This window comes from Enhydra lutris, unplaced genomic scaffold (assembly GCF_002288905.1).
Source record: "Enhydra lutris kenyoni isolate GAN:26980312 unplaced genomic scaffold, ASM228890v2 scaffoldscaffold15, whole genome shotgun sequence".
In the NCBI taxonomy this organism is placed as follows: Eukaryota; Metazoa; Chordata; class Mammalia; order Carnivora; family Mustelidae; genus Enhydra; species Enhydra lutris.
In genome coordinates, this window is record NW_019154099.1 from 31,117,533 (window position 1) to 31,139,048 (window position 21,516).

The window sequence follows — 21,516 nt, forward strand, 5'->3', positions numbered from 1 at the left end:
AAGAAACTACTTTTGTTAAGACATCAAACACCACTTTGTTAGAAACATACTGCTGTTTTTGAATAAAAGCTGTTGAATTTTCATTAGTGGGTGAGAAAATGATACCATGAGTTTAGTCAAGTAGGAAATGGTGACAAAACTTGATATTCTTTGACAACCCCCAAAATCAATCTGTTGGTGTTAAAGTCGATAAAAGAACATGAAATATATTGTTTATCTGTGTGTATCACGTGGGAGAAAGGTTGGGAAGCACTGGAATAGATAATAAATGCTGCAGGAGCTTTAAGAAAGAACTTTAGGATGGATCCACGATGAAAAGATGTGAAGTTATAACCCATAACAACTTGAAAAATGTCCAAACTCATTCATCAGCAGTGAAAATAAAATCAAATACCCTGACATCCACTAAGTTCTAGGATTTTTCTCCCTTATAAGGCTCTTCAAGCTCCTCACTTACCTCCTTTTTTAAATCTCCTCCTTTTCATCCTCTCTCTCTCTCCTTCTTCTTTCCCACCTTTTCTAACCTCCTCAGACTCTCCTCTCATGAAGAGAGGTGTAATAATGACTTTCTGTTGCTGAATTGGATGTCCTTGGGGCTCAGTCTCCAAACCAAGTGGTTCGTCAATGGAGTGAAATTTTTCTGAAGAGACAGTGCAGAGAATTCTGGCACCTGCTGTTACAACAATACTTTTTATCTTCCTCCAATCCCCAGCTTATCTTCTGAGTACCTTTCCCTGGCTTGTCAACGTCTTCACTGCTCCTGCCTCCTTCCTGCTTTGAAAAGAATTCTAGATCTGCTGCAGGAAATCTAGGTTGAAGTCTCATTCTGCCACTTGTGCAACCATGGGAAACAACTTACACTCTCCAAGCCATAGCTACTGTGTTTGTAATATGGTGACAACCTTACTCACCTGCCTACTTGACAGATTGTGGTGAGGACTCAACGAACGTATGAGAAATGTCGAAATTTCTATTAAGAGTAAAGGCTGGGTGGCTCAGTTCTTGGTTGTCTGCCTTTGGCTCGGGTCATGATCCTGGGGTCCTGGGATCGAGCCCCGCATGGGGTTCCCTGCTCGGCAAGGAGCCTGCTTCTCTCTCTCCCACTCCCCCTGCTTGTGCTCCCTTTCTCGCTGTGTCTCTCTCTGACAAATAAATAAATAAAATCTTAAAAAAAAAAAAGTAAAGCCTGAATCAAGTCTGAATACATATTACTGCTTCATTGCTAACATAACATCTCACTTAGTTAACATAGTTCAATAGTTCATTAATAAATTAAAGTTGCATGAGCATATACATTTTTTTTTTTTTAAATTTATGGAGGTAGAGCTTCACAATTTTACTTGGCTCTTAGAATTTGGGGCAAGTGTATCAATTACCTGGCCATTCCTTTTAACTTGATTATTTGAAGTTTTGGCAGGCATAGCAATTAGCTGATGCTATGTAAAAACAAACTAATGCCCCTCCCCAACACACACAAATTCCCAATGTCCTGCTATAAGCAAACATTAATCTAGCTTACAATTCTCAAGGGTTAGCAATGTGTTGGCTAGTCTAGCCTGAGCCTAGGTGAGGTGGTTCTGCTGTGCTCTTGGTATCTTTTACTGTGTTTCTGGGACCAGCAGGCTAGCCCAAGCACATTCTTCTCAAGGCAACAGTAGAAGTGCAAGACAGCAAGCAGAAACACAAGCTTGTTAAGGCCTAGACTTGGAACAGGCACACCATTATTTCTGCTCTCCTTTATTGACCAGAACAAGTTACATGGCTGAACTCAGTGTCAAGGAGTGGGGAAATACACAGTTGATTCTCATTATTTGTGATAGTTATGCTCTATAAAGTCACCATGAATACTGCATTACTAAATACAGAACCACTGCTCCCAGGAGAAATAGAGGTTTGGTTCCTGTGAGCCTCTGATCACATTTTCAACAGATCAATACATAACCTTGTTTAATGTGTTTCTGTTTAGAGACACCTCACTCAATATATATTGTTGACTCATTAACATTAAACTTCTGACCAACAATACTATAACTCATGCTTGAAGGAACTTACCTAACACATGCATTTTCTGTGTAAGGCACATCACAGTCTTCTTGTGTTTGGAACACCGGACAGAACATTTGCACAATGCTTGGGGCCATACGTACTCTGAAATCATCAACAAGCAAAAATGCAAAAACAAAATGTGGCATTAAAAAATTGCAAAAAGGACATTTGTTTCTAGTATGAGACCTGAAACAAGAAGGAAGAATATTGTCTGCTCGACCTCAGCTGGGAACTCAAGTTTTTTTTGCCACTGCGCATGTCTGCAAATGACGGTGGAAGCGACATGAGTATGAATTTGGGGGTTACAAATAATGTTAGCAAGTAGGCAAATTCAAAATGCAGAATCCGTGAAAAACAAGGATCAACACTGCTTTGCCCCTTACTGGGGAAAAAGTTCAAAGTTCTATGGCAAAAGAGAAAGAGGTAGGTGAAAGGAGGGTTAAAAAAGCTGGGGCCAATAATGCAGAATCCGGAGTTCCACCTCAGACTTACTGAATCAAAATCTGCATTTCAGATTCCCCAGATGTTTGTATGCACATTCAAGTTTGAAAAGTGCTGCCTTCAATAGGATGATGGGTATATTCATGCCAGAGTGTGGAAGTTAAACCTTACAGAGATTAGGGGCCTACTACATAATATTTGTATGAGTATCTATGAGTCTGGGGGCATACTGGGACAGTCTCTCTAAGGTGAGGATTAATTTACTTCATCTTGCAATTCCTATTAATAGAGAAGAGGCAGAGGACTTGAGCCTCTCTGGCTTTCTGAGAGCAGCATATGCCACACTTGAAAATATAGTTGCAACACATTTATTGGGCAACATGGATGGCTGCCAGTTTGAGTGGGTCCCTGAGCAAGATAGTGCTCTGTAGCAAGTCTATGCTGAAATGCAAGCTGCTTGCTGTTTGGCCCTATGTCTCAGCAAATCCTATGGTACAAGAGAGGTCCACGGTCAGTAAGGATGCTATGTGGAGTCTTAGGTAATCCTAACAAGAGAATCACAGTGCAGAACCTCAAGGTTCTGGAGCAAGGCCATTCTCTGACAGTCTGTCATTTGAAAAGCAGCCCCAGGCACACTGCTGAAAGCCTTGCCATACAACTCAGTATTATGCAACAATGACCGCTTATCATTAGCTGGACATTTCAGATTTACCAAGTGACTTATGGGTAGGTATAACAGTAATTTATCAGATAGATAAGGAGAGAAAAGAGTCAAAAGATTGAAAATTCCTTGGAGATCAAAAAACAGTGGCCAGAAGAACATGAATGGGAGAGTTGGAAGTTCAAGAAAGACAAACTCAGTATAATAAAATTACCTTTTTCCCGCCTTTTTTTTTTTTTTTTTGGACATTTTATTTACTTATTTGTCAGAGAAAGAGAGAGAACCCAAGCAGGCAGTGAGAGCAAGTAGAAAAGGCAGAGGGAGAAACAGGCTCCCCACTGAGCGAGGAGCCTGACACTGGACTCAATTCCAGGACCCAGAATCATGACCTGAGCCAAAGGCAGTCACTTAACTGACTGAGCCACCCAGAGGTCCCTCTTTTTCTCACTTCTAAATTCTCCTTTCCTGGAATGCCCTCTACTGGGTGCAGAGTAGCAATATGCACTGGACCCCAGGTCAAATCTATGGAGTTACCATTGACAATTCCTGCTCATCAAAGGGATACCTCCTTAAAGCAGTTTCTCTTTAATCTGTGCCTACCTCTCCGTCTCCATGGTTATTGCCTTAATTCTCTCATCATTTCACTCTTACACATATCCTATATTATTGACAAATTATATTTCAGCATATCTGATGATTCTATTTGTTCCTCAAGTACTTATCGAGCATCTACTATGTATCAGACACATCTACTATGTATCAGACACTGGGTGAGGCTTTAGGCAAACAATGTGAAGAATTTAAAAAGACACTCCTGCAGACCTCATGGAATTTACAGATTGGTGGAGGAGAGAGATGAAAATCCTGTGTAAAATCCTTCCATGGTTCCCTGCTGTTTTCAGAATGAAGCCCAGAAGTCGGGATGGGCTTGTCCCTTCTTACCTCTCCAGCATCACCTCTAACCTCAGCCCTTCAGTCTTTCTGGGTCTACAGCCACAGTGCATACTTTCCCTTCTTCAGAGCATCCTCCTCTCTGCCTGGCTAAAGTCTTAAGAGTTCACTATGTCTTTTTTTTTTTTTTTTAAGATTTTTATTTATTTATTTGACAGACAGAGATCACAAGTAGGCAGAGAAGCAGGCAGAGAGAGAAGAGGAAGCAGGCTCCCCGTGGAGCAGAGAGCTCGATGCGGGGCTCGATCCCAGGACCCTGGGATCATGACCTGAGCGGAAGGCAGAGGCTTTAACCTACCGAGCCACCCAGGTGCCCAAGAGTTCACTCCAGGAGCTCCTGGGTGGCTCAGTAGGTTTAAGCCTCTGCCTTTGGCTCAGGTCATGATCTCAGGGTCCTGGTATCCAGGCACCCCCCTCCCCACTGGGCTCTCTGCTGGGTGGGGAGCCTGCTTCCCCCCTCCCCTGCCCCGCCCCCCCCCCCCCCCCCCCCCCCCCCCCCCGCCTGCCTCGCTGCCTACTTGTGATCTCTGTCTGTCAAATAAATAAATAAAATCTTTTTAAAAAGTTCACTCCATCTGTTTACCTTCTGCTGGAAGCCTCTGGACACACCCTCCCCCATTTAGCCGCACATCTTTGCAGTTCTACGCCTCACGCTACCACTATCACATATGTATCATACTTCCCTGTGATTTTTCATTCTTCTGTCCACCTCTTCTACCCTATGGTGAATGCGGAGTCTGATTCTTAATTGATGCTTGGCTTTTTTTTTTTTTTTTTTTTTAGACGTAACTGAATATGTATACAGAGGGCACAGTCCCCCCGCCCCCCACTCTCCGTCCCTTACCCCTGCCCCATTCTACAACATTAGAAAAGGCCAATATAGCAACTGCACCGTGACAAAAGAGCTTTTGGGACACGACTCCTGGGCATCCTGGCCTTCAGTGGTCTTGATGTGTGGGTGGCAGTCCCGTCTCGCCTCTCGGGCGCCCCCTAGCGCCTCCAGATGAAGCTGCAGGAATGGGAGGGCGCGGGCAAACATGCGGTCCCCGGCCCTTGCATGGCGCATGCGTAGCGCGCGAGCGCCTGCCTTGGATAGGAACAGTCCAAGTGAGAGGGGAGCTGGCTGTGGATTCAGGTTCTTTTTCCTTGTGCAGTAGGGAGGTGGCTTCTCTTCTCCTCTCCGATTGTATCTTAATTTGTAAGACTTGAGTGTGGCTCTGCAGAGAGCAAGAAAGAGGCTAGAGTGTTGTCAAGCTCCGCTTCGTTCTTCAGCCCCCCTCCCGGGGTGGGGGCGGAGGGTTAGACGGTCCCAGGTCAAGAAGCGCGGGGGCGGAAGCGGCGGCGGCTGCGACGGCGGCTGCTGTCAGACCTGGAGAGGGGCCGGACGGAGCGGCGATGGAGGGTCAGCGCTGGCTGCCTCTGGAGGCCAATCCCGAGGTGAGCGCGGCTCGGATCTGGGCCTGAGGCCGCGGGCAGGGGTCGAGGGAAGCGGGCTGCCGCGGCTAGTCGAGGGCAGTTTGTTTCTATAAATTGTGTTCTCTGTTTCGTTTTCAGGTCACCAACCAGGTGAGTGAGGTGTCTGTCGCTCGCGACCCCGGAGCCCTCCCTGCTCGCCTGCATCTCTGCGCTCACTAGGAATCTGGAATTAGATTCCGTGAGGGCCCCTCTTGCTCTGCTTCCGACGAGTGTGCCCCCTTTACGGCCGTGTGCCTCCCACCTGGCTCCTGGAGATGCTCCCAGCTGTCTCAGCCCCTCCTCTGGTCCCATTGCCCAGTCATCGCGTTTCCTGGGGTCTCCGGGTCTGAGGCTTGTGGCGTGTTGACCCTGTATTCCCATACCTCTTCCCTCTTCGTTCTACTAGTGCCGATTCCACAATTTCCCAACCCTTGGACCTTCTGGGTGACTAATTTGTCTACACTACCTGACTCCAAGCTTTGTAAACTCGCCCACCCAGTCCTTGTAATTTCATCCACCGCCTGCACTATGAAATCATCTTCCAATCATCTTCTCTTGCTCCATCAAGTCCCTTCTCTTCCCCGCCACGCCCCCTTTCTCTTCCAGTCTCTTAAAACTGGAATTCAGTTTTGCTTTGATACCGTAGAAAGCGCTCTAATAGAAACCTACGCCATTCTTTGCCCACTTACCAACACTTTAACAGTCCTTTGGGTATGGAAGGTTCAGGTTTGGGGAGGGAAAAGGGAACATCTCCCAGCCGCTCCTTAAAAGAACAATAAGTGCTACCAGGTATAAACTTTTGATTTGCTCAGGTGTATTTTGTCTTAACCTGTTTTTCATTCTCAACAGCTCGTTGACTTTTTACTGCCCTCTTACTTTATTATATGATATACCCCCCCACCATGATCTTCCTTTTCATCACCAAAGAATAATGATTCATCATGTACTTAATTGATTTTTGGTTTTCAAACCTTGTAGAAACCTTTCAAAAATTTCTTATATACCAAAAGTAGATAGAAATGCTTTATCTTAATGTTGAGACCAAATCCTTCATCTTATGCAGTTTATTTTATGCTTTCGGAATGACTCCAAACTCTTGTCTCTTTAGTAACCTAGAAACATACAAAACTGAAAACCAGCATATATCTTTTATATTACTCTTTAGGTGGCATTCCCTGCCCATTATCATGTACATTTTCTTTTGTTTTCCACCTTTGAAATTTGCTGTTCATTTTTTCCCTGAAACATTTTGACCCTTTTGTAAAAAGAGAAAAAAAATTGGGGGACCGAAAAAAAATCAGTATTTGCAACTTCTGATTTAGTGCCAGAGGAAGGAGGTATTTTTCTCAGACTTAATCCAAAACGATATTTACACCTTTTGTGAAAAATTAATTTACCATACATGTAGACTCTGTTCTTTAACATTTATCTGTGTGTCTGTTCTTTTCTCAATACCACACTGTTTTGATTACTATAGTTTTGTAGTAAATCTTGAACTCAAATGGCGAGGATCCTCCTACTTTGTTCATTTTTGAAATTGTTTTCAGTTATTTTAGTTCCTTTGCCTTAGCATATAAATTTTAGAATCACCTTGTCAAGTTCTACCAAAAAAAATGTGATTTTGATGGTGAATGTGTATCTAAGTAGATAGATTTAATTTGGGGAAAATTAACATCCTAAAAATATTGAGTCTTGTAATCCATCATTTACTTGGTAAGACCCAAGTAAATGATGAGATAGTATATATCTCATCATTTACTTGGGTCTTTGATTTCATTCAACAGTGTTTTATAGTTTTAGCATTTAAGTCTTGCATATATTTTATAAGATATATACTTGAATATTAATGATTTTCAGTACTGTTGTAAATGATACTGTTTTAAAATTTTAATTTCTAATTGTCCATTGTTATGTATAGAGATGAGGTTGATTTATGTACGTTGACTTATATCCTACTACCTTGCTAAATTCACTTATTCTGGTGGCTTTTTTATGAATGTTTTGGGGCATTCTATATAGACCATCATATTCTCTGTGAATAGACTTTTTTATTTCTTCTTTTTCAATCTGTGTGCTTTAATATTTCTTATTTCACTGGTTGGGACCTTCAATACAAAGTTGGCTAGAATGGAAAGAGAGGACATGCTTGTCTTGTACCAGACCTTGGGTGGAAAACATTTGATTTTTCATGATTTGGTATATTAATTGTAGGGTTTCAGTAAATACTTTTTCTCAGATAAAGAAATTTACTTTTTTTCCTAGTTTGCTGAGAGTTTTTACCATGAATCCGTGTTCAATTTTCTCAGATGACTTTTCCACATCCCTTGAGAAGATTATTTAAGGAAGAAATAATACCAATTCTACATAAACATAGAAGAAATAGGGACACTTATGAATTCATTTTAATGGCCAGCATTACTGGATAAGCCATAATATGAGTAACTGCAGACCAGTATCCCTCGTGGGATCTAAAAATCTTCAACAAAATGTTAGCAAAGAGAATGTAGCAATGTGTGAAAAGGTTAATATTTCAAGACTAAGCAGTTTATGCAGGTATTGCAAAGCTAGTTCATCATTCCAAAGTCAATCAGTGTAATTAACCAACCATAGAACAGACTAATGAACAAAGTGTTTTTTAGATTATAATGTTATTTGTTAATAAGATATAAATTTATTCAGCTGTGATGTGATCCAGCTGCTACTGGACTTTTCCTAGGTAATCGTAATAAACTATAAAATGTGTTCACTAAAAAACCCCCAAGACCCCCAAAATGTACTTTTTCAATTAATTAATAATATTATTCACATAATATATTGTAAATAATAATACCTTTTATAATATTCATATAATATAAATAATATCTTCTATAAGAGGCAGCTGGTTATTCTGGTGATAAAAATATTCATGGTTTTCTGCTTTTCATTTCAGTGTGAAGATAGACAATAAACAAGTAAGCAAACAATTAGCAATTGTTTTAAGTACAATGAAAAAAAATTAATAGGATACTGTTTCTCCATTAGGAGAAACATAATAGGTTGGATGGTGACAGGAGGCCATTCTGAGGTGACATAAACAGGGAAAAGATGTTATTTTAGTGTATGATTCTTTCCTATTTCTGGCTTGCTTTGGCATGGTTCAATTTGTTTTAAAGAAGTAATATGCTTTTAGGGAAGAATGGCCAAATATCTAAGAAGTGATTAGTTCTAACCAAATTTTCGTGGTTTTTTCTTTATTGTCTATGTATTAGTGACAAAACTGAGGGTAGAAAAGGAATAGAAATTTAATAACTGACTTAGAATTTGGAGAATTAATAAATTAAACCATACATACACCCCAACAGCATCTATCCCCACACTCCTTATTTCCCTAACTTAAAGGAATCTTAGGCCTTTTACTTGTTACAGTTTGATAGTTGCATATATTATTATTGTACTCTTAGTTTGAGCAAGTACTATTTTATGTTCTAATGGTACCTAGTTTGTAGAAGAATGATCAATCCATATTTACTATATGGAGAACATTATTAAATATCAGATACTAACTAGTAACCATGTGTCTCTGTAGATGTGGTAAGCAATGATTTTTCTTATTGATTAATATGCTGTTAGTCCCTTTTAAGGATATTTTGTCATGTTGCAGGTAAGACTTACCTGGAATAAAATCAGTTAAGTGATAGAAAAAATTATTCTCATTTAACTCATTTCTCCTATTTCTGCATCTAGCCATTCTTACTAATATATGTTTATTAGTAGTAATATCAAGCAAGTACTAAATAAGTAAAATTTCCGTTAGAACCTAAATCATTAACAATTTAGTAATAAGGCAGAGTCTGTTGTTGCCGTGAGCAGGCCATTAAAGACTGGAGAAAGTGGCTTTAGAACAAATTTAAAAGGAAAGTGAATATTATTTTTCTATTTTCTTAAATTTGTAAAATCAGAGTTTTTGTTATTTGTCACCGAAAAGGAGGAAGAATTCCCTATAAATTAGGGGTAGAAGGTAACAGTTTTTCATGTAGAGGAATCTAACTTGTGTGCAAAAACCCGGAGAGTAGAGGTGGTTATAGACCCTTTGAGACTGTAGACTTTGTAGCTAAAGTTAGAGAACAAGATACAAAAAAAGAGACTTCAGACAGTGAAAAATGAGGCTAGAAAAGTAAATAGGGATGAGAGCATCCAGAGCTCTGCATGTGGGTTCTGGCAATGTGTGCTTAAAAATCATGTAAACGCTGAGACTCCATGTTCTCAGCTGGTAAAAGGATTTAATAAAAGCTACCTTGCCTGTTGCAATAATGGTGAAGTACTTAAAGCCTATAGCGTGGTTTCTGATACATGATAGTTTTTAAAAATATTTAAAAATAATTTTAAATTTATTTGGTGGAAAATTTTATCATTGGACCATAGAATAAAAAAAAATAAGTGACCTAAGGATCGTGAGAGAGCATGCACGAGGAGCAGGGGGAGGGACAGAATGAGAGAGACAAGCAGACTCCCTCTTAGCAGGGAGCCAGACACAGGGCTCCATCCCAGGATCCTGAGATCATGACCTGAGCTGAAGTCAGACACTTAACTGACTGAGCCACTCAGGTGCCCCTAAAGTACCCCTACTCATTTTTTTTGACTGGCCAAAATTTTAATGGCACTGTGAAAGTTTAGTGAGCTTATCAGTCAGAATTTTATTATCCAATGTTTAGAAAAGCCAAAAATATGGTATTCGAGTTTATAATATCATTTAGCCTGCTTGATGCAAACTGGAAGCTTCCAATTGTGTAGAGATGGCTTTGCAAATGCATGTAAAGAATACTCTGGGTAGTCTGGAGAGATTTTTTTTTTTTAGTAGTTTTAAGATTGTTATTTTGAGTTTTCTCCCAGTTTTGTAAATTTAACTAAAATACATATGTGTGTCAGTTCTATAGCTTTTTGTAACTTACAAACTATATATATCTATTGTAAAAATAACACATTTTTTAAAAACTGGAAAATAAAAAAGTTGAGTTCACACCACCCAAGCTAACTGCAGTCAATATTTTAGAGAATTTCCATTCAGTCTTTCTCTATTTGCATAGGGTAATTTTAAACGCAGGTTTTGTTTTTGTTTTAATAATCAATGTAGGACAGCTTCATGATTTAAAAAAAAAAAAGAGGTGAAAGTTAAAAGCCTTCTTCCTCACCCTTTCTCACCTTCCCAGAGGTAGTTACTATTAATAGCTGCCTTTGTTCTTTTTATTTGTATGATGACTTCCTGTGTGAATCTTACAGAAATCTGGTCAGAGGATGCAACTAATGTACTTGATAATGACTGAATTTTTTTTGTATCAATCTCATTTGATTAGTAATACGAGTAAAAAGTTTTAAAAAGTGTGATTCCAGTTAAAATTTAGCCCTTTATATGTTCATTTAGTCATTCATTCCTCAGTTTGTTACTTACCAGTCTCCCTAGAGTTGCTGCCCTGGATCTTGGTACTTTTCATACTTAACAACTTTGGCTGCCGTGGAGTCAGTTGAGAAAAAGGCTTCTACTTCTCAGAAATTGTTGAGTCTTGTCCAGACTATCACTAAAATATTTAAGTCTTACTTGCTGTTTGTGGCACAGATGTGAAATTACTCTGTTATGTGTACCATCTTGTTTTATAATTTTATGACAGCATGACTTTTGGGGGTATATAAAATTAACAATTTAAATCCTCTCATTGGGGTTCATGATGCTTTTCCTTTTAGAGGTCTCAATCCTGGGCAGGTAGTATTCTCCCAACCAAGTACTAACCAGGCATGACACTGCTTAGCTTCTGAGATCAGACAAGATCGGGGCACGTTCAGGGTGGTATGGTCGTAGACTGGCCAGGTAGTATTCTGAGTTGATTAAATGAATGCCTGGTTTTAGATTAGGCAAATCTATTTTTCCTATCTATTTAACATGACACAAATAAAAATGAACATATTTTAAATACATGTCCAGAGCTTAATGGACATATATAGACATAGAGACGGCAAGATTATCTGTTAAAATAGGGATATAATCTTCAGTTCAACAAGTAAAACTTTAGTGTCTTTGGTTTAGCCAGATACAGTGCTAGGGGATGGGATTAAAAAAATGAATAAGACATAGTTCCCTCCCTTGACTTTGTCAATTTTAATTCTTTTTGGTTTCTAGATAAAACTGAATATTGAGAAGGGCATTAACTAAGAATTTTGGAGAAAGTGGAGAATGGAGAGAAAAGTAGTTTGGAGTGAGTGGGAATCAAATGAGGAATAGGTATAATATAAAGGAGTCCATTGATTTCTGTGACCCCAGACTGTTGGAGGGCATATGACTTAATTAACTTAATTAGGTGTTGAGCACATTCCACCAAGAGTTTTTTAATTCCATATATTTTTTATTAAATGTATCTAGGACCTTATTTTTGACCAACCGTATTATCATTAATTAGAGTTTCTTCACCAGGCAGAGAAGGAGACTGACTAGCTATTTTTTTTTAAAGACTTTATTTATTTATTTGACAGACAGAGATCACAAGTAGGCAGAGAGGCAGGCAGAGAGAGATGGAGAAGCAGGCTCCCTGCTGAGCAGAGAGCCCGATGCAGGGCTCGATCCCAGGACCCTGGGATCATAACCTAAGCCAAAGGCAGAGGCTTTAACTGAGCCACCCAGGCACCCCTGACTAGCTATTTAATTAGGAAGGTCTTTTCTTATAGAACCTGACTGTATGAGACAAATGGCACTGTTTATGTAACATGGCATTGTTTCTGTTGGTATTGGAAGATCTCAGCTGATGGTCCAAGTACATGCGATCATTCTTTAGGGAGAAGTACCCAAGGCACTGTCTTATTTTCAAATTTTAGCTAATGTTAGGTCAATAGGTTATATATATACATATATATATATATATATATATATATATGTATATATACACCTAATATTGTCAATATGTTATTGACAATATGTTACCTATTGACCTAACAATGTTTAAAATATATATATATATATATATACACACACACACACACACACATACATACATACATATATATATTTTTTTAGAGAAAGAGAGTGCTCAGATAGGGGAGGAAGGGGCAGAGGGCAAGGGAGAGAGAGACTCCTAAGCAGGCTACATGCTCAGCGCAGAGCCAAACATGGGGCTCGATCTTACAATGCTGAGATCATGACCTGAGCTGAAATCAAGAATTGGACAGTTAACTGAACTGAGCCTCTCAGGCACCCCATTAATTTATATTCTTGACTTATTTATATTCTTGAAGTAAGATATAATGATCCATTTTTTTAGAGGGGGAGGGGCAGAGGGAGAAGGAGAAAGAGCATCTTAAACAGTCTCCACGCCCAGCAGGGAGCCCAAAATGGGGTTCAGTCTCATAACCCTGAGATCATGAGCTGAATTGAAGAGTCGATGTCAAACAACTGAGCCACCAGATGTCCCGTGATACATTTTTAATATGATTTTTTTTCCTGTCGTCTAAACCTTATTTTGTGATGGTTTACTTTTATTTACTTATTTATTTTTAAGATTTTATTTATTTACTTGACAGAGATGACAAGTAGGCAGTAAGGTAGGCAGAGAGAGGAGGGGAAGCAGGCTCCCTGCCAAGCAGAGAGCCCGATGCGGGGCTCGATCCCAGGATCCTGGGATCATGACCTGAGCCAAAGGCAGAGGCTTTAATCCACTGAGCCACCCAGGCGCCCCCAGTGATAGTTTACTTTTATAAATCAATAGCTTCATTCGACACAAATATTTATTAAGATTTCACTGTGAAATTGACGTCATTCTCATTATTTTTTCTCTTTGCAATAGACTAGGGTTTGACATTTTATTTTCCTATGAAATCTTAAAGAGTTTTAAAAAATCACTAATCTTTTGTTACAGTTGTTTTGCCAAGTATGAGAGACAATGAAGTTGAATAGGTTTCACTGTATAGTAGGGGCCAGGAAGCCCATAGTTTACTTCTTATATCAAGGATTTTCTGGTGTTCATATAATCACTGGGCTTTTTTTGGCTTTATGTACTTTTTGCTCATTGATATAATTTGTGATATATGTCTGTCTTTAAACCTCAAGCATCATCTTTGGTAAGTAGGATAAACTGTGTTGGTCATCTAATATAACTCTTTATTTGCTAGGACTTAAATACACCTTCTTAAAAATCATGTATTGGGAATGAGTTTCAACTCACTTAGTTCAACCAAACTAATTTATATGTGTTTGGTGAAGTCCTGGTTTATTATGTTCAATCCTGGTTTATTATGTTCAATTGCAAAGTAATAGATTTTTAAAAAAGGAATTTTGCTTAATATATTATACAATTTTAATCTTTCTTCCTTTCTTTCTTTCTTTTTTTTTTTTTTAAGATATTTATTTATTTATTTGACAGAGATCACAAGTAGGCAGAGAGGCAGGCAGAGAGAGAGGAGGAAGCAGGCTTCCTGCTGAACAGAGAGCCCAATGCGGGGCTTGATCCCAGGACCCTGGAATCATGACCTGAGCTGAAGGCAGAGGCTTTAACACACTGAGCCACCCAGGCGCCCCAAAATTTTAATGTTTCTTAATTGGTATAAATATATTACTATTTCCTCCCACCCTGTTCATGGAAAACCTACTTTACTTCACTTACCAAACATCATTAATAATTGTACCTTTCATTCTCTTTTATGTATTAGATATTCAGTAATACATGTTCATTATTTCCCTGTTAACACTACAATTTTTGTTTATTTTCAACTTTTACCAGTTTCTCAAACAATTAGGTCTACATCCTAACTGGCAGTTTGTTGATGTATATGGAATGGATCCTGAACTTCTTAGCATGGTGCCAAGACCGGTGTGTGCAGTGTTACTTCTCTTCCCTATTACAGAAAAGGTAATTGTTGACTAAGATAATAAAGTTGCTGGTAAACGTAATGTTCTCTTTCGATGTTGAATTAAAAACGTGCTCTTCTTTAAGAACAGATGACTCCCTTACATAAAATAAGGAAATCTAAAAGACATCTTAAAGAGATGATATTTAGATTTTGCTTTATAGATTGACGATAAAGCTCTGAGTTAGATTTTAACTTGACTGGTTTTCTTTTATAAAATATGATTAGTTTGCCTCAGCATGTTTCGATACCACATTTAATCATATTTCGTTGTATCTACTTTAGAAATGTTAGGTACTGGAATAATCTTAAATCTGTCTTAGAGAAGGGATGAATAAAGAATATTCACAATTTCAGTATATAAAATATGTAATTGTTTCCAATATATGTAAAAAAGAAGTCTTTAAGGAGGTAGGTATAACTAATGACAGGGATTATGTTATTTTCAGAATAAACTCAGTATGTTTGGAAATGATTAAGTTTAAATACAGCTTAATTGGCAGATTTAGGATGTGTTGGGGATTATAATTAGCTGTTCCTAGGGTTCTGTATTTAATTCCATACCTCCATATTTCAGGCCTTTCTTCTAGAATGTCTAGATATATGCATTATGGAGGCAGAACTTTTAAGTTCATTTTAAAGCAGCTTTTGAGTCCATATCCTTCTGATTTTTATTTTAAACATAGAAACAACAGGATGAAGTCAGTAGTTGTGAAAAATGAGGAAGTAAATGGAAAGATGTGGGAGCAGTGAAGTATTGATGACTTGGTAAATATATGCTCAGGTCATCCTTATTTTTCAGGAATGAATGGAGCCAAGTCTCATAGTCAGTAAGAATCAGTTCAGTCCGGGGCGCCTGGGTGGCTCAGTGGGTTAAGCCGCTGCCTTCGGCTCAGGTCATGATCTCAGGGTCCTGGGATCGAGTCCCGCATCGGGCTCTCTGCTTGGCAGGGAGCCTGCTTCCCTCCCTCTCTCTGCTTGCCTCTCTGTCTACTTGTGATCTCTCTCTGTCAAATAAATAAATAAAATATTAAAAAAAAAAAAATCAGTTCAGTCCTAGAAATTCCTGGATAATTTTCTTTATGCCATAACTAATTAGCCTCAATTCAATATGAATTAAAAATACTGAAATACTTCTTTTTTCTATTTCAGTTTCCATAAAACAAATTAATTAAGGAAGGGATGTTTATTCATATTTGCTGTTTATAATATAGGAACTCGAAGTTAGAAATTTCTTATTGATTATCCATTATTAGACTAAACTAGTTTTAATGGCGAGGCTGTAATTATTCTGAAATTTGAGAAGGCGTTAGGACACTTAAGTTTACTCTTAGTCCAGCTTTATTGTAATTAATTAATTAATTTTTTTATTACTAAAATAAGCCAGTAGATAGCTATCCCAGGATAGCTATCCCTTACTCCAATTGTAAGGAACAATAAAAAGAAAAGAAAAGAAAACAGCTGCTTAAAGCTTAGGATTTCTTAGTTGGTGTAATACAAATGTGAGTTTATAGTCTGAATTGGAAATTTCCCAAAACATTGAGTTTTATGATCTATCTTTTTTTTAAAGTTTTTTCTTTTTAAAAATTTTTTTTTCACTTTTTTAAGTTAAAGAAGAGTAAATGAAACAAGATGGGATTGGGAGGGAGACAAACCATAAGTGACTCTCAATCTCACAAAACAAACTGAGGGTTGATGGGGGGAGGGGGGTTGGGAGAGGGGGGTGGGGTTATGGACATTGGGGAGGGTGTATGCTATGGTGAGTGCTGTGAAGTGTGTAAACCTGGCGATTCACAGACCTGTACCCCTGGGGATAAAAATATATTATATGTTTATAAAAAATAAAATTAAAAAAAAAAGAATAAATTGGATTTGGTCTCCTTCATTTAGTGGGTCTTTAGTATTTTTAAAAAAGCCTGTTGTCCTTATCAATTGGACTCTTCATTTAGTAGATCACCAGTACTGAAAAGCTCATTGTGCCTACTGCTAGAAAGAACACAAATTCTCAACTACTAAAGTGGAGAATATAATGGCATCTACCACTTCAGGATCTTTCTTACAATTTGGTATATTCTCATTCCGTTCATAAGTGATATATTAAAGTCACTCAAAAGATATCTAGTGGATATTTGAGGAATATGAAGTGTTTCAGGCTTCTGCGTTCCTTTTTCTTTTTAATATTTATTTGAGTGAGAGGGAGAGAGAGAGAGTGAAAGAGAGAGCATGAGCAGGGGGGAGGGGCAGAAGGAGAGAGAAACAGACTCCCCAGTAAGCAGGGAGTCTGACGCAGGGCTCTATCCCAGGACCTCAAGATCATGACCTGAGCCCAAGGCAGGTGCTTAATTGGCTGAGCCACCCAGGCGCCCCTTAAACCTTTTTTTTTTTTTTTTTTTTTAATCTATCAGAGAGAGAGAGAATGCTTATATGCACATGAGTGGATGGGGAGGGGCAGAGGGAGAGAGAGAATCTAACCAGGCTTCATGCCTAGTGCAGAGCCTGACCCCGGGCTCCCTCTCACAGACCTTGAGACCATGAGTTGAGTCAAAATCAGGAGGCAGAGGCTTAACCGACTGAGCCACTCAGGTACCCCTATAAAGTAGATGTTTTAGAAACATAAATGAGAATCATATTAATATATATTGACCTAGAACTACCCTCTAATCATGGACAAATTTCTGAGTTGGAATATGTAAATATGTTTTGTTCTTTTTTAAGTACTTATAGTATTCCATTAAGATATGCCATAGTATGTTAACCAAACCCCTATTGATGAATAGTTAGAAGTTTCCCAGTTTTATGTTTGATTTCCTTTTTTTTTAAGATTTTATTTATTTGACAGAACAAGTAGGCAGAATGGCAGGCAGAGGGAGAGGGAGAAGCAGGCTCTCCACAGAGCAGGGAGCCTGATGTGGGACTCGATCCCAGAACCCTGGGATCATGACCTGAGCCAAAGCAGCCGCTTAACCAGCTGAGCCACCCAGGAGCCCCTATGTTTGATTTCTTTTTAATGTATTATTTTCATATTTAGACTACTGACTTTTTTTTAATAGTATGAAGTATTCAGAACAGAGGAGGAGGAAAAAATAAAATCTCAGGGACAAGATGTTACATCATCAGTATATTTCATGAAGCAAACAATCAGCAATGCCTGTGGAACAATTGGACTGATCCATGCTATTGCCAACAATAAAGACAAGATGCACTTTGGTAAATGATTTTATATTACTGCTTGTCCCCTCACCCCCACCCAAGTTAAAAGTTAACTTATTGAACAGTAGGTGGTGCTATAGTTCTTTCTTTTAAAGTATTAAAGGAAACCTTTTCCTCTCTCCTTTCTTTAATAATGGGAAGTATTGTGTAGAAGAAATACTAATCTTTCCCATTCTTTTATATGACCGATGAGCAAACGCAAGCCTATCGTTTATCCAAATTTTCTTACATTCCCAATTTACCAGTGAAAAAGTTTTTACCTGAAAAAGTTAACATGCTTCTAATATTTTCATGTATCAGTGAGATAGCAAACCTTCTCAATTTGATCTTCTTTAATATCCTCAGAATCTGGATCAACCTTGAAAAAATTCCTCGAGGAGTCTGTGTCAATGAGTCCTGAAGAACGAGCCAGATACCTAGAGAACTATGACGTCGGTACCTTCTTTCTGTCTCAATCTCAGTTATGGGCAAAGTTTTGTGGGATTGTAGATTCTGTTTGGGGGTTTGTCTTAAAACTGTAGTTTTGAGCACTTAAGGATTTTGTTGTGTCATTACCTGAAATATCCGTAAATATTGATAAATTGCCACTTTTCTACATCCAGAGCTGAATGAGAGAAAAAAGTTTTATTGACAAATTTTGAAAATGTTTTATGATTGGCTATTGCTTACCATTCCCAACCTATAATATATATATGCCTGCCAATACTCTATGTGTCTTTCACTGGGAATTTGAAACAAGGCTGAAGACCAATGGAAAAAGCAAAAGTTTAATGGTAGATTCTAGACCACACTTTAGTTCTCTTATCCTCTTATTAATGTTTTTGCATTTGTGAAGACACAAGCCACATAATCTACTTTTAAATAATTGTACAATTTCGTAGAATTGTTTTAGAGTGGCATTTAAATTTCATTGGTTTTGAAATCTGTTTTTCTTTTGAGGTTCTTTTTACCTTTTAGTAACACTGTTACGTAGATGGTAAGTTCTCTAAAATTAGAAGCAGTGTAGTATACAGATTATTTGGCTAGAAAAATGACTTGAACAGAGTTTGTGCCCAGTAAATTCATTGATTTGATTTTGTTGTTTTAGCATTTTTATATACTTCAATTATCTTAATTTTTTTCTTAAAAAAACCTGCAGATCTCATAAAATATCTTTATTTTCCACCAAAGTAAAATAAACAACATAAAAATCACCAGTAATCCCACCAATGAGAGATAGCCACCATTAGTCATATTTTTTATAGAGAGTGTATATGTATAAACACAATTTTTTAAAACAAAAATTTGATCACACTGTAATATTGTTTTATAACTTGCTTTTTTCATTTAACTTATCACAAACGTATTACATACCAGTAAGTATATATTTGACATCATCATTTAATGGCTGCATAGCTTTCCATTGAGCAGTATTTTATTTCACCAGTAAATTATTGTTGGAAATTTAATACTTTTCCTCTTTATTCACCATTTAAAAAATACTACAAGGTATATTATTGTAGCAAAATCTTTGCAAATATCCTTATATATACTTATGTACAGTTACATGTAAATCGACTCTTAGAACAGAAATTGCTGGATCCAACAGTTTGCATGTTTTTAAGGCTTTGACACTTACTGCCAAATTGCCATTCATAATGGTACTTTCACCCCAAATTTACTACTTTTGCCTATTTTCTTCATCTTTGCTAATAGTGGGTATTGTAAGGGCATTTTTTTTTTTTAAGTTCAGAAAGCTAAAATCTCTAGTTTCTGATAAGTGCATGCTTTTTGCTCCCCATTTGAAACTGCTGACTGAAGCTGCATGATTAAGCATAACTACAGCCAGAGCTGCAGAGGAGCATGTGACCTGGAGAAACAGATGAGATAAGCTTTTTCCGTCTCTGTCTGTGAGATGCTTACTTTATTCTAGTCCCAGTTGAATAAAGTGTTCAGGTGTCAGTTCTTTTTTTTTTTTTTTTTAAGATTTTATTTATTTATTTGGCAGAGATTATGAGTAGGCAGGGAGATAGGCAGAGAGAGAGGGGGAAGCAGGCTCCCCACTGAGAAGAGAGCCCGATTCGGGGCTTGATCCCAGGACCCTGGGATCATGACCTGAGCCAAAGGCAGAGGCTCAACCCACTGAGCCACCCAGGCGCCCTAGTACCCAAGACGTCAGTTCTAACAAATAATTTAAATAACTCCCACTTCACATCTGGAAATTACAAGTATTCAGTTCATCTCTTTCCTAAGTCTTCAGGGATTTGTGGGTTGGAAAGTAGAGAATTCATTTGGTTACCCAGAAATCATTCTTTTTTTTTTTCTTTTTCTTTTTTTTTTTTTTTTGGTTACCCAGAAATCATTCTTTAATATTAAACTCTTCCTAATTTTCTTCCAATTTGTTATCTCTTAACAAAGCTTTAGATGTTAGAATTTAGCATTGTTGTTTTCTTTTAAAAATTTGGATATAATCATTTTTTCCAATTAATATCTTGTGTTCTTATTACAGGCTATTCGAGTCACTCATGAGACCAGTGCCCATGAAGGTCAGACTGAGGTATTTCACATTTTTCAAAACTTTTCTTGCCTGTGTAAGTTTAACCCTGGTGTTGTTGTATGGCATGTAGTTTTAGAAAATCACTTGGACATTTTTTTTCCTTTGAGGGAATCTGCTTATATAAAAGTAGTCATGAAGTAGCTCAAGAACATGTATCGATAAACTATTAATAGGCACTTTGGTATTGGCCATCGCAGTTTGATCATTTAGAAGGATTGCAGACTGTGGGCGGGTTGCATCTTCCTTATTAGATTCTTCCGACTTGTGCAAGTGTTTTGAGAAAAATAGCTGCGTGATAGTACAAGCAGATGAACCTGTAGGATTTTCAAGACTTTTAAGCATGCCCAACCTCCAGCAAAAAGCTCCATCCTTCTCTTTGCTCACTAAATTTGTTTGGGGCAATATGATGATTTCTGCCATCTTCATTCTGATAGTAGTTCTTTACCTGGGTCAACTCTCCTCTTCTTATTTTGTCTCTCTCATTCTGTCTCTCTCTCTCTTTTTTTTTCTTTTTTTTGGTTCTCTTGGTTTCTCTCATTCTCTCATTCCCTCTCCATTTCTTTTCCTTCCCTCCAAGCCTCATGTTCCTACTCTTGGAGGAAGTTTGTAAAAGGTATTTCAGTCAAAACAAATAGAGTTTAATTAAAGTCGTTTGGTAAATTTATAACACATTTAAGTGCTAACACCAGAGAATTATAGATTTTCTTTTCTCATACATGTGTGACTTGAAACCAGGTTTTTTCACATACAGAGATCATATTGCTTTTATGCTTTAACAATACTTGGAAAAATACTTGAAAAATATCTAATCTAAAAATATTGTTCTTAAATATATTCACTATCTCCAGAAAGGGTTTTTTTTTTTTTTTTTTTTTTTTTTTTGGAGAAAAAAAAAAAAAATAATGTAAAAACATTTTTTCTTTTATTTTTTTTCTTAAAAATATATTTTTTTTAAATAATTTTTTTTTTTTTTTTTTTTTTTTTTTTAAGGAGAAAACAATTCAATACTGTGGTATAACTGCAGCTTTTCATAGATTATACTGGACAACTGAGTGTTTAGAATAAAGCTGTCTAGGAATTTAAACACTAATTCTCCCTATAGTGATATTATACCGTCTTGGTTGCTCTCAAGTTCTATTTTCAGGGGTGTAGACTATTGCTTTTTGACTAAGTTTACACACACATACACACACACACGGCATCTCTAAATGACTGTAACACTTGATTGGAAATTAATGAAATGCTCCCTTTTTAAATTGCTTTGTATGGTCCTAAGCATGTTCTTCATCTTCACTGTGCTTTGCTTTCTTGTTGGTAAACTTACAGTATTAAAATTAGCAATGATGATGATCAG

At 37.7% G+C, this 21,516-nt stretch overlaps 1 protein-coding gene across 5 annotated transcripts in view; it reads left to right on the top strand.

The window, feature by feature from the left end:
* The first annotated feature begins 5,215 nt into the window (after window positions 1-5,215).
* Window positions 5,216-21,516, top strand: part of LOC111147008 (ubiquitin C-terminal hydrolase L3) — a 42,839-nt gene continuing 26,538 nt past the window's right edge. For 2 of the 5 annotated variants that reach the window (XM_022502848.1, XM_022502850.1), the window contains exons 1-6: window positions 5,435-5,536; window positions 5,654-5,665; window positions 14,290-14,418; window positions 17,467-17,623; window positions 17,972-18,057; window positions 20,115-20,162. In XM_022502848.1, the coding sequence (XP_022358556.1) occupies window positions 5,495-5,536; window positions 5,654-5,665; window positions 14,290-14,418; window positions 17,467-17,623; window positions 17,972-18,057; window positions 20,115-20,162 (474 nt within the window). In that variant the 5' untranslated portion in view covers window positions 5,435-5,494. Of the gene's footprint in view, window positions 5,537-5,653; window positions 5,666-14,145; window positions 14,419-17,466; window positions 17,624-17,971; window positions 18,058-20,114; window positions 20,163-21,516 lie in introns of those variants that run through there. The other 3 variants (XM_022502851.1, XM_022502852.1, XM_022502849.1) reach the window with 2 other exon arrangements.